Below are 13,689 nucleotides of genomic sequence, written 5' to 3' on the forward strand. Positions count from 1 at the left end.
TAGTTGACCCCAGCTGAAGACAAATGATTCCACAAATCCTATAAACAAATCACTACATTCACAAAGGAAACAATCCCAGTCTGAATCCAACCAAAACACTTTCAGATCTGTTTCAAAAGTCTCTCTGTGTGTGTGCATATCAACATGTTACAAGGATATATTGATATGTTACCAAGTCTTCTTAGACTTTTTCTAAAAGAATTTAACCATTGGAAAAGAATCAACTGTTTTCAAGAGATGTTAAGTTGTAGTGTTATACTGAAGAATTTCAAGATAGTAAAAGGAACAGACTAGATTAGGTCTGGTGTCATACATAGAGATTATTGGAACATCTATGTGAAGTTAAACATGACTGGATTAATGACCAGAACCTCATTCCTTGGATCCAAAGCCTTCCAAGGTCTGTTTGATGGTAGTATCATCATCACTCAAAACCAAATCAAACCAAAGAAAATTATGATGATCATCAAACATCATCTTGATCAGTCTTATCTGTATAATCATAATCCATTAACCTGAACAAAAGCTAAGCCTTTCATCAATTTGTAAGTTGTTTATTTGGCTTCCACTCTGGTTCTTGACCAGCACAAAATTGAGAAACACTGTTATGAAATTGTCAGATCTTGAAAGGAGCTGTTCCATATTGACATACCCATTCACATTTTATTCTTTGAATCAGGTTTGCCAGTTTTCCTCTCTACTCATCCACACAACAGAGATGGAGATCTTGACCAGTGTCTGTCCTTGTGGATGTAACACTAGATATGGCTTATGTTTTTCCACCTTTGACTGGCTCTAACTTTATGTTTTTGGACAGGGGTTGTTGCTCGATCCTAGTGGCTATCAGGAAGATGTGTTGATGCTCCGATGTTAAACGTTTGATCAGTTGTTACAAGGGCAAACTGTTGAGATTATCTACATCTTATCTTTAAGCAATCTTTTTGTCTTTACTATTTGTTCAGGAGAAGCTGTTCTCTTCCTGCTATGATTTATCTTGAAGCTACTATTGAATCAATAGCCAGTGCTGTCTTGAATTGATTTGAATTGATATTTGAGGTGGCTGATGAAAATGGTTAGGTTTTGAGTGTAATTTTCTGAGTTTCTGGCTTTGGACTGAAAAGTGGTGAGTGAACCTTGACTGACGCGTTTTAAGAGTTAAGAAAATGAAAGTGAAGAAGATTTGAAGTGTTTAGTTTAAATTGATAAAATCGAATTCAACTGAAAGAGAATGTAGAAGATATATAGACAGGAATTCAGGATAAGATAAGATAGGATAGACCCTTAAAAGTAAAGTTGAATTGAAATAAAAACCAATCTCAAGAGTACTGGTGATGAGATGAGTGTTGATTAGAATTTAAGTTTTTTCAAGAACCAAACTAAACCAAACAAATCCAAATCGATATCAAGCAATCCAACCAACTCATCCATCAAAAATGTCACTTCGATCTCATTCTGCATCTGATCCATCTCAACCTAATAGTACTACAACTAATACCATCTTTAATAATACTAAAACTTTATTAAAGAAAAGATCTAAAGGTTCTAGATTAGGTACTGCTATCAGAATAGCAAGTGGTAGAAGATCAAGTTTATCAATCAATCAATCAACTTCAACTTCATCATCATCAACTAATCAGCATCATCATCACCACAATCATCATAATAATCTTACACCTTGGATTGATTTAGATTTAGATTTACTTCCGCCATTACCGTTGAGTGCTACTTCTCTGGACGTGGGATTCCCAATTGGTAAGTAAAGAGAGATGGATTTAATTGAAGATTGATGACAGTTATCGGATGAAGTTCGATCCAATTCAATCGATGCTTGAAGTCTTGAGAGTTTTGATTTTTTTTTGAAATTCAAAATACTAATGATGAATTGATTGTAGATTCGAAATCTTCATCAAGAACTTCAGATCAAGATTTACATCAACTCTTTCAATCTTCATCAACTCATCAACTCAATTTCAAAACAGAACAATCAACTACCAACAACACTTCATTCTTACCTCCTTTTCCTCAACCTCAACACCATTCAACTCATCATCATAACATCAATCCTCAACTATACATGTCATCACCTTCTTCATCACCTTCTTCATCTGCCTTTTATTCTCCTGATCTCAATCTAATCAGAATCGCTTCTAATCCGACTGCTTCTCATCTCAACATTCCAATCAAACCTACTCTCTCTTCATCATCAGCATCAACCAATCCATCAACTTCAACATCTCATTCAATCAAACCAGCTAAACTCAAACAATCTACTTCACTCTCATCTTCTACAAATCAATCATCTTATCATCCAATCATCAATCTGGCTTCAGAATCTCATTCGCCTCATCGTGAACAACACCATCATTCACAACATGATCGGGTGGAGTCTAATCAGACCACCACTTCTACTACTCTCACCAATCAACACCCTTCAAAGACAGTTCTCACTGTCGCTCTAGCCAAAGCTCAATCAGCTGTCTTACTCGATACAGCCTTACAGATACCTGAAGCCATTGAAGCTTATACTCAAGCTGTACTCTTATTAGAAGAAGTGATTGAAAAAATTGAAGAATTAGGTCAAGATCGGGAAAATCGAGAATTAGAATCCTTATTACGTGATCAGACTCGTGATAAGCTTTGGGCAGATGAACTTTGGTCTAGGTTTAATTCGGGTGATAGTCATGGTCCGAACGAACGTCAACGTCAAGAAATCGAAGATCGTCTTAGAGATCGTGAATCGAAATGGAATGAGAAACGTTCAAAGATGGAAAAACGTAAAAAAGCAAGAGCAGATGAAGAAGATAGATTAGTCGGAATCGTATGTGATTCCTCTTAATGAATCTTTCTTTTTTCTATTCATCAATTGATTCAAAAGTTCTTTTCTATCTAGCATAATACCTATGCTGGTCGGATTCGTGAACTTGAAGCTGAACTAGCTCATGTGAATGATAATCCTGATTTAGCTGAGCCTATCATCAATCATCAAGTTTCTCAACACTCATCTCGTGATCAACACTTTCAACCTACGGTATGTGTCTTTTTCAATCGCTTGGCTTTAGCTAACTTGTCCATCTTCACATTCGTCTCTCATTTTACATTTCTTTTGATCCTTCTTTTTGATCCTTCTTTCAGGGAGATGTTCCTCCTCTTCCTCCTTTACCTTCTCACTCATCAATCACACTCTTGGATCAATCAAATCATCAGACGTTGAATTCGTTGAAAACTGACGCTCGATCCAATCTCTCACAGCCTACCAAATCATCTTTACGTAAAAACTCATCCTCTTCACTTTTGCCACCTTTACCATTTCGAGAACTTGAAGAACCTCGGTCTTCTTCATCTACCATTGTCCCTCATCCTGATCAACCTAGTACGCCTCAAGAAGAGTTTGATGTGCTCATGCCACAATGTGAACGTAGATCGTTTGGTTCAGATTCGACGGCTCGTGATGCTCAATCTCTCAAACATAACTCAATTTCTACCTATCGACATCGTCCATCTCAACATAGACCTTCACTGATGCGTCAGACGACTAGTCCGATCATCGCATCACTTCCACAGCCTAGCATCTCAACCAATTTGACAACAGCAGGTGATGATGATGATGATGAGACCAAAGACATTGTGCCTGATCACCTCGTCAACTCGAGTATCTCTCATTCATCTAATCTCAATCATACCCAATCATCTCATTCGAAATCGGTTCGAGATCGATCGTCCAGTAGTGTGTCTGCTACGAGTATCTCGAGACTTGATCGAATGCGATCAAACGAGAGTATGTCAACCTCAACTCGTACCAGTGTTTCTTCAACGGCCTTCAAACCTGATTCTACACTACCTCCCTTGCCTCAAGCCTCGATTCATAATCCGTCGACAAGTCCAAAGAAAGAAACCCACGAGGATCATCTTGATCATCCACCGCCGAAACCTCATCACAAGTCTTCTCGACCCAACACTTCTTCTGAATCATCATCTGTGGCCACCACTAAGATTTCTCAAACACCTCGTCGTCCTCATACTGGACGAAGCGATAGATCTGTCTCTGTTCGTGAGCCGAATGCTCCATTGCCTTCACAAACCAGTCAGATCTCACGTAATAATTCGACCAAGACTCAAACTACCATTACTTTATCAACTGGTCATATACAAGATACTGAAGTCGATAAACTTAATAACAAGACATCTATTACTCCACACCCACGAAGGGAACCTGTTCCACTTAAACTCGACACACCACACAAACGGCCTGAGCATAGGAAACTTTCAAATGCGGGAGATGAAGTAGAGATTGATTTACCAGCAGGACAAGATGTGTGTTCACCTGGAACCGTTTCGATTATTCGATCATTACCATCACCCGAAGTCCCTGAATCACCCAGAGTGCCTACCACTGCACCACCAGCATCAAGAGCGGTTAGTTTGATTCCAACAATCTACAGTAGACCTTCTAATGCATCGATGATGGCTATCAGTGCAGCTGCACCAGCTATTCCGATGAGATTAAGAGCTTATTCACAACCAGGTAAACGTGGTACAGTCAATACATCAACTCAAGCACCAGCCTTTCCAAAAGAACTTCAACACCGAGCCGTTAGTAATCCGAACCATCATCATCTTAAATTATCAAGAAAGAGTTTGAACCAAGTTTCATCCAAGACGCTCAATCCACATCCCAAACATTCAAGTCTTGGATCATCATATGCACAACATCCACCTAGTTCATATGCACATGCTTCTAGTTCAGTACCATTTGTGGTAGGAGGAAATGGATCGGTTGTTCCACCTGGAGAGTTGTTACCTTACCCTACTAATCCGATCAGAAGACCATTTCATTTGATGAGACAGATTAGAAGTACGATCCTTACGGGGGCTTATGTTTCTAATAAGTTGTTTATACCTAAACAGATGTGGCAACAGAAAGGTATCAGATTGAATTCATTAGAATCTAAGATGAAGTTAATTGAATTATTAGAGAACGGATTAGAACTTTTTGAACATGATGGAAAAGGATTTTTAAACTTAATGAAAGGTGGAGGAACTGGAACGAGTAAGTTGAATGAGCTCTTAGGAGCAACAGAAAGGTTTAATAAACGATTGGAAAGTTTTGATGAAGTCTTGGATGGGATTGAGAATGGATTGGTGAAAAAGTTGGGATTAGGATCTGCTTCAAAGTATCATAGAGAAGCTGCTAAGGAAGAGAATGGAGGGAATGGGATTGGAACGGGAGGGGGGACTAGTGGGTTTGGAGTGGATGTTTCTTCTAAGAGGTTTGGGAGTGGGTTGGCTAGTAAGTTGGGAAAGGGGTTGGATAGGATTGCGATTGGTCGAAAGTGAGTTTTTTTTTGTGGTTTTTTTTTTGCAGGTTTGAGGAGTTTTGTTGATTCTTTTGGTTTAGTGCGGGGGATTTGGTGGGGACTTATGTTGAGGTGATTAGTAAACTATTTGCTCATTCACAAATCATTGGTAAGTACCTTTCTCTTTCTCAAAAAAACAGAATGAGTTTAAAAAAAACAGAATGATTTTAAAAAAACAGAATGATGTTTGATGATTTTTTTCGATGATTTTTTGATGATTTTTTTTGATTGATTTTTTTGGGGGGGGGGGGATTATTTTGGTTTTTCTTCTTCTTTAGATGCACATTTATCTTGTTTAGGAAATTCGATTTATATAGATAAGATTGGAAAAGAAAATAAAGTATCAATCGAAAGTAAATTGAAAAGAGTTTCAGAGTTTTATTCGGTCGTTGTTTGTAGGTTTGTGGTGGCTGATATGGGAATCTTATTGGATGTAAGTGTGTGTGGTTTTTTTTTTGAAAGTTCTTTGGAAGTTTTTGGGTTGGAAGTTTTGGGGTTCTGATTTTGATGGATTGATTGAAATTGATTGATTGAAATTGATGTTGTGTTTTGTTGTTTTGTAGAAATATGTGAAGAGAGGTGGGAATTGGTGTTCGGATTAGGTTTTTGGATGAGGAAAGGGTTTGCTTTTGGGGATTGTTTTTGTATTTTTTTTTGGAAGTGGGTTGAAGGAATGAAAGAAAGAGAGGAAAGGAAGGTATAAGAGATAAAATTGAAAGAGAAAGAGAGAAAGAGGAATGGAAGTAGAACATGATTTCTTTGATTTCGATATTTTGGTATTTGGTGATTTTGTACTCGAGCTTTTTCAAAGGTTTAATCATTTTCTTTCTTCTACAAAACCAAAAAGTTCGTATCTCTCTATCTGTGTGTTTGTGTTGTGTGATTTTCTTTCTCTTCGTTTTTCATACAGTTATATATGTTTTCTTCTTCTTTGTTTTTCTTTTCAATTCATAAAATATGTTGTTTTTGTTTTTTGTTTTTGTTACTGTTTTTGTTATTTTTTTTTTGCTTTTTGCTTTTTGCTTTGGTTTTTTTCTGGTTTTGTGTTTTTGTTTTTCTGATTTTGATTTTGATTGTGTTTTTTGATTCTGATCACTTTATTGACATATATGAAATCTAGCATTGATTGTTTTTATTTGATACTTTTGTTTGTTTGTTGAAAATGAAAATACCATTTCTTTTGATCATTTTTCTTTCTACTATGGATTTTTCTTAAATTGTTTTTGTGTGATTGATTTAGAAAGTTTTTTTTAATGAATTGATGTGTGGTTTTTCTTTTGAGTTGATTCTTTGGTTAAAATGAAGATGAATCTTTTGACTGGATCAAAAATGAATTTGATTTTTTTTTTGAATTGGATTTGAAGATGATGGAATTTGAAGAGGTTTGACTGGAAATTTGGATCCTTTGGAAAGAAGATTTTGGTTTTTGATTCTGGTTACTTATGAAATTTAGCATTGATTCTTTTTATTTGATACTTTTTTGGTTGTTTGTTGAAAATGAAAATACCATTTCTTTTGATCAATTTTTTTTTCTACTATGGATTTTTTCTTAAATTGTTTTTGTGTGATTGATTTAGAAAGTTTTTTTTTAATGAATTGATGTGTGGTTTTCTTTTTGAGTTGATTCTTTGGTTAAAATGAAGATGAATCTTTTGACTGGATCAAAAATGAATGTGTTTTTTTTTTTGAATTGGATTTGAAGATGATGGATCTTGAAGAGGTTTGACTGGAAATTTGGATACTTTGGAAAGAGGTTTTGATCAATGGTTTTGAAAGATTTTTAAAGTCATGAATACAAGTTGATTAATCAATCATAAGATTGTATGGTATTCAACTTTGAAAGAGTAATACCAAAAAAAGAAAATTACAACAAAACATTCATCATACTTGAAAAAAATCATCTTGAAACAAAAACACCAGGAAGACTTACTTGAGAAGTTTATTCTTGGCACTGGTATGTGTAAAAGAAAAATCTCAAGAGAAGAAAGATTGAGGCTGGAATTTAAAAGGCTGAGAAATATAACTACTCTTTTGGGTACTTTTTGAACTACTTGAACTTTACTGTTAGTCAACACTCAATAGGTAATTTATCCACTTCAATATACCATGATCAACTGATCTGGCCGTTTCCAATCAAGGTAAGTCAGAGTATTGGAAGACATGTGAAAACTGTGAGCAGGATAATTGTTTTTCTGTTAGAGTTCACACACACTCATTACAGCTCATATCATTGATAACATGATGAAGTCATACCAAATACCAGAGCAGCAATACTTTTCAACACCATATGCCTGCTGAAAATCACCAAATGGTGTGACCAGTCCCAGCTGAAGAAGTATCAAACAAGACAAATCCAGTTGTGAAGCCTTGGAATATGCTATGCTTAGCAAAATAGAGACATTGTATGTGGAGAACTCACCAGTTCTTACCTACCAAGTGTCTATCTGTTCCAAAATGCCCAGAGAAGATATGAAGAAGATTTTCAGTCAAGATAAAAGTATAGAAGAAATTGTAAATCAAGAGATTGGAGTGTACATGGGAAGGTCACAATGTGCCTTTCTGGTCTTGGATCAATATGACTTAACCTTACATTGGATAAGATATCACAGGACAAATTATGAGTCCGTTTATGGAGTCTTGTGTGATCTATCTTTGATGAATGGAGGTACATGAGGCTCAAGGATATGAAGTTTCAAGCAGGTGCTGGGGTGGCCTAAAAGGGTGATTGGCTGGAAGATCTGTTAGGATACTCATCCAAACTGGCTGGATTGAAAGATATGACAACAATTTTTTTTAATCACTTATGGTCAGATGAACCAAAGATGTGGACCCATTAGATTCAAAGAAACCAGGAGATTATATAAAAAAGCTTTACAATGAAGTCAAGAGTCAATACAACAACAAAGAAATGATGTTCATCCATGCTGGATTGTTACCAAGTGCACAATTTTGATGAAACCTTGAATTTGAGTTAATTTTTGGCTGCAAAGTGGAATTAGCAAAGATGAGCTGGTTTCAAAGACCTCAGATAGACATAGACTGTAGGGAATCATCTTGGTTTCTTTTCTCTGGCCTGTGGGTGTTGAATTGTACCAAAATGGTCACAGTTCCTTTGGATAGCTGATTGTAAATTTAATGGATAAGTATGAACTTACTAATAGACTTGATTATCTATACTTACCTTAACAGATACACATGCAGCATACTTTAGGGCCCAATTTCAAAGAGAAAGATGAATCAAATATGGAAACAATTGTCAAGGCTGTTAATATTGCAGAGTATAGAATGACAGTTGGGTTTATTGAGATGATAAGATTAATTGATGATCAACACTTAACAGAATCATAGATGAACACTCTTATTGATCTTGGATGGGAATTCCTTAGTTCTTGAACTTTGAGGAAGGTGATTTTTTTTACCAAATCACAGCTAATCTCATGGAAAACAAGGTTAGAGATTTTCTGGAATGATCCAAATATATCTTTCCAAGCTCTGTGTAAACGATCCACAGGGCTTTCAAATATTACAATTCCAAAAACCTACTTGACAGCACATCTGAGATCATGGTTTTAAGAACCTTCTAATTCATACTTAGAGCAATGGCTTGAAGATAGTCTCACATTGAAGATGATGTGCTGCTGCTCATGTTTATCAAAAAAAATGAAAAGTGTGGAATGAAAGAATTAATGTGTAAACCTGGACAGACAGGGTTGAGTGAGTTTTAGATAAATTCAAAGATGTTACAAAGTACTAAAAAGGGCAGAGGTTGTTGATGCCTTACCTGTAAGTAAGCAGGAAAAAGAAAGTGGGTATATTGTAGCATATGAGTACCAGTCCAGGTAAGCAATGAAATAAAAATGAAAGAAAAAATGAAAAGAGCTCACTCTAAGCATCCAGATTCCACACAAGGAGGAGGGAAGAAGGAATCTGAGGTGTTCAAAGTATTTAAGAAACAGAAACATGTGCACAATTTCTAACCAGAAGCAAGGGGTTACAATGGGACAGGATCAATGCACAAACAGATTCAGAAACCAAAACCAAAACTATAATCCTCCATGGTAACCATTACCAAAATAAATATTACCTCCTTGTGATGGACTTAAAGTCTCACTCAATATTATCACAACAATATCCTTGTTTGATAACCATTCAGAGGCCCATGCGGTGCTCTGTCATCAAATCTTTGCACCTTGTCATTTGTGAACATACCCATTTATCTCTATATCTTTGAAACTGGTACAGGATAGACGTAGACTCTTCAAGTTGTAAACTTGTACTGAGAAATGATACACACTTTATCCAAAAGCTTCACATGACTTGGGTGCACAGTGACACCTTTGGCCTCACTCTCAAAGTACCCCATGATCTCCAATCCAGGTCTGTCCCCCAAATCTTCTTGACACACTTCATAGCCAGGTCAACCATCTTTGTTTGGTAATGCAAAATAGTCACAATAATGCTGAGTCACCACCAGTCCTGGATTTGGTCCAGCACTGAACAGTTACAAAGGTTTATGAACACCTTGTATAAGAAAACCGTTACCTGACACCGCGATAATCTTTAAGTGTGAAACCCGATTGAGCAGAGTTGCAGTGACTGGGTCCGCAACTTTCTTCAATCACCAATCTTGTTTGCCATAGGTTTGCTATAGGTTTGCTGGCTTGCCTCAAGCTGCCCTGTAGCAACATACTCACAGTGAGCTGTTTGATCTTGCTTTTGTCCACAGTTGCAAGATCATGCTGATTGGGTATAGCCTTCCCTTTGACACAAGAATTTTTGTAATGTGAGTTGCAATTTCCTTCGTGGTATGAAGTTGATTTTGACTTGGATTCTTTTTTCTTTTGGAGCTTATCAGATTCAACACCTGATTTGGTGTTTGATGAGGCAGTTGGTGATTGACCCCTTTATTGGCGACTAGTCTGTGCTTTCTTGGGCATTCTGATAGTGTTATGAGGTGGACTGGGGTCAACGCCCAAACTAATCCGACACAAAAGTCGGTATCGTATTGGTATCGTGTTGCCAATCCAACATCAAAAGTCGGATTTCTCCATATTGCTTCACCCGACCCGACATGAGAAGTCCCCTTTTCTCATATCGGGTATCGGCGACGCGATACAGGATGGAGGCAATTTGGCTTTTTCCTACTTGAAAAGCCTTGCAACCAATCTTTAAGTACGGTATCGGCTCGTATCGCTTCAGCGACACGATATGGCCGACCGAATTTTTGGATTTTTTTTTGTCCTCATATCGTGTCGGGTATTGGTCTGAATATATGGGTTGGCCAATACGACATGGAAACCCTCCGAAAAGTCGTATCGTGTCGGATTGGTTCGGGCGTTGCTGGGGTACATACATACCCGAAGTTGACATACTCAGCTCAAGTGGAGAACACAAGGGCAGCTTGAGGCAAGCTAGCAAACCTATGGCAAACAAGATCCGCAATTGAAGAAAGTTGCAGACCCGGTCACCGCGACTTTGCTCAATTGGTTTTCACACTTAATAATTCCCACGGTGTGACTCTTTATACTTACGGTTGAATGTTCAACCCAAGATTTGGTCTTGTTTTATCAAAACTGACAATGGCTGTGGCCTGCTGTGGTAGTATTTTCCAGGAAATCAAATTTGTCGATCTTGTTGATGGAGGTGATTAAAGGATATGTGATTGAAGGAAGATGTAAGTCCTTACAGAATGCATGCAAATCGGGTATAGAAGAATGCGGATAATGCGGAGATGAGATGATGAGTTGACAAGTGATGATATCATGATGACAAGTCGCCATCGGATCGTCCATGGGTATGTCCATACATAAGACCATAGTCCGCAACTTCGGTTTTCATGACCCTTCCTTGTCTTCAATTGATATCTCTCAACTCTAAACCTTCTCAACCTACTTCGTATCTCTGAACGGTAACCAAAGTACACAGTTCATCATGCCTTGGCCAGAAAAAGCTCCACCACCAACCTCGGCATTATCAATCTATCGTATCCTTTCACCTAAAGCAGGTTTAAGAGTTTCACCATTATGTTTAGGTGCCATGTCAATTGGACAAGCGTGGGGAGAGTATGGTATGGGAGCAATGAATCAAATCGAAAGTTATAAATTATTAGATGAATTTGTTAGACTTGGTGGAAACTTTATTGATACTGCTAATGGTTATCAAGATGAAGAAAGTGAACGTTGGATTGGATCTTGGATGAAGGTTTGTCAGATCATAAGATTGAAGATTGCTTTTTGTGTATGTTCAAGTCAAGTTTATTTGCTAAAGATTGGTTTTTGAATTTTTCGACAAAAAAAGGAACGTAATAATCGAGATCAAATAGTGATCGCTACTAAATTCACGTCTTTCTATCGCGGAAAGGATCCAGCGACCAAGATCCGTGTCAATGTGAGTCCATAATAACACCTTTGGAAACTGATCACATAAATCTCACAATTCGAATCCTTTTTTTTGCATAGTATGGGGGTAATGCGACCAAGTCTTTAAGACTTTCAGTTGAAGATTCATTGAAAAAATTACAAACGAATTATATCGATGTTCTTTATCTTCATTGGTGGGATTGGACTACTTCAATTGAAGAAGTGATGCAATCTTTAAATAATTTGGTTAAAGAAGGAAAAGTAAGTAGGATTGCTTTTTTTCATGCTCATATATACAAGAAGGAATGAATGAATGAAACATGAAGGGAATTGACGATTTGATATCGATTTTGGTATATAGGTTCTTTATTTGGGTATCTCTGATACTCCCGCTTGGATTGTTTCAAAAGCGAATCAATGTGCGTTCTGATCCTTTTTAATTCGACAAGTCTCAATTACTCGATAATTGATCGTTAATTCTTTTTGTGTCCATACTTTCTTGGAGGAGGGTTTAGATGCTCGAGACCATGGGCTTGCACAATTTGTTGTTTATCAAGGTCTATGGAGTGCGATGTTTCGAGACTTTGAACGTGAAATTATTCGTAAGTAATTGAACCTGAAAAATTGAGCATGACCGATTAAGCTTCAAGAAACGCGAATTGATCAAAACCAAAAATGGAATCATGATTTTACTATAGCTATGTGTTTATCTGAAGGAATGGCTTTATGTCCATGGGGAGCACTTGGATCTGGAAAATTTCAATCAAAAGCAGATTTAGAAAAACGTTCAGCCAATGGAGAAAGTTTAAGATCCATCACTGGTCCAAGTCAACAAAATGAATTAGAAAGAAAGATTTCAGAAACCTTAGAAAAGATTGGAAAAGAATTAGGAACTGATTGTGTGACTGCTGTGGCTTTAGCTTATGTATTACAAAAAGTTCCTTATGGTTAGTACATGATACTAAAGATTTCCTGAAGAATAACTTTTTTGGATGGATTGATGAAGAAAGCTTTATGAACTGATCAACTTTTTGTTTTCTTTTGTAGTTTTCCCGATTATTGGGGGTAGAAAAATTGAACATTTAAATAGTAATATTACTGCTTTGACACTTTGTCTTACAGAAGACCATATAAAAGAGATCGAAGCTCAAACACCTGATTTTAAATTAGGATTTCCATATGATCAAGTCAGCTTTCCAAAGTTTCCTTTAATACTTTTCTTTTTCTTTTCTATTTTTTGATTTTTTTCATTGATTGATTTCAATGGTTTTGATTTAACAGTTTGGTGTGGATGCGGCTCTTGGTGGTGTTACTCCTTGGCATTTTGATTCAGTTGGAAAATTCGGATTTGTTAAACATCCTCAGGTAAGCATTTGATACTAAAAAGTTTGAATGTGGGATAATCAGACTGTCACAAAGATTGATGTTCATTGAACTAATCAAAATTGCTTTGTTTTTGATTACTTATAGGCTATCAAGCCTTCGGAAGAAGTCTTGGAAAAATCTAAATAGGGAGTTTCTTTGATATCTTTCCAAATGAAGACATATATCTATACATGTTCATGATGATGAGTTGTAAAGTAGCTTGATTGGTGTGATTGTAGTAAGATTATTCTTGATGATCAAAGTGCCCTATTGATAGTGGTTTTGACAAATGATGTATGGTATCTAATTATACCGAGTTTATCTTACACATTATGAAAATTGAGACTATGTGATATATGAAGTTGAAGGTTAATATACCATCAAGTTACTTATCTGGTTCTCAATGTGCCACAATTCTCCAAAGACTTGACTCACTTCGCAGTCAAAGTCATGGCCAACACACATAGAATTTTGAACATAATTTCAAGTAAAGTTGTCACTGGTTGTTGTTCAGAACTTTGCATCAAACATTGTCCATTGTGTTTGTTGAATTTTCTGTGTCGTTTCCCAACACGGTTTTCACTTATAATAGTTTTCTTCTTGATTCTTGA

General features: G+C 36.6%; 1 protein-coding gene across 1 annotated transcript; it reads left to right on the plus strand.

The window, feature by feature from the left end:
- Positions 1 to 11,285: 11,285 nt before the first annotated feature.
- Positions 11,286 to 13,225, plus strand: MELLADRAFT_68565 (uncharacterized protein; the record flags this gene model as incomplete). Its single annotated transcript, XM_007417155.1, has 9 exons — positions 11,286 to 11,555; positions 11,652 to 11,741; positions 11,813 to 11,974; positions 12,075 to 12,132; positions 12,229 to 12,315; positions 12,412 to 12,660; positions 12,761 to 12,900; positions 12,995 to 13,078; positions 13,184 to 13,225. The coding sequence occupies 9 exons, from the start codon at positions 11,286 to 11,288 to the stop codon at positions 13,223 to 13,225; spliced, it is 1,182 nt and encodes a 393-aa protein (XP_007417217.1).
- Positions 13,226 to 13,689: the final 464 nt, after the last annotated feature.

This window comes from Melampsora larici-populina (assembly GCF_000204055.1).
Source record: "Melampsora larici-populina 98AG31 unplaced genomic scaffold MELLAscaffold_69, whole genome shotgun sequence".
Lineage (NCBI taxonomy): Eukaryota > Fungi > Basidiomycota > Pucciniomycetes > Pucciniales > Melampsoraceae > Melampsora > Melampsora laricis-populina.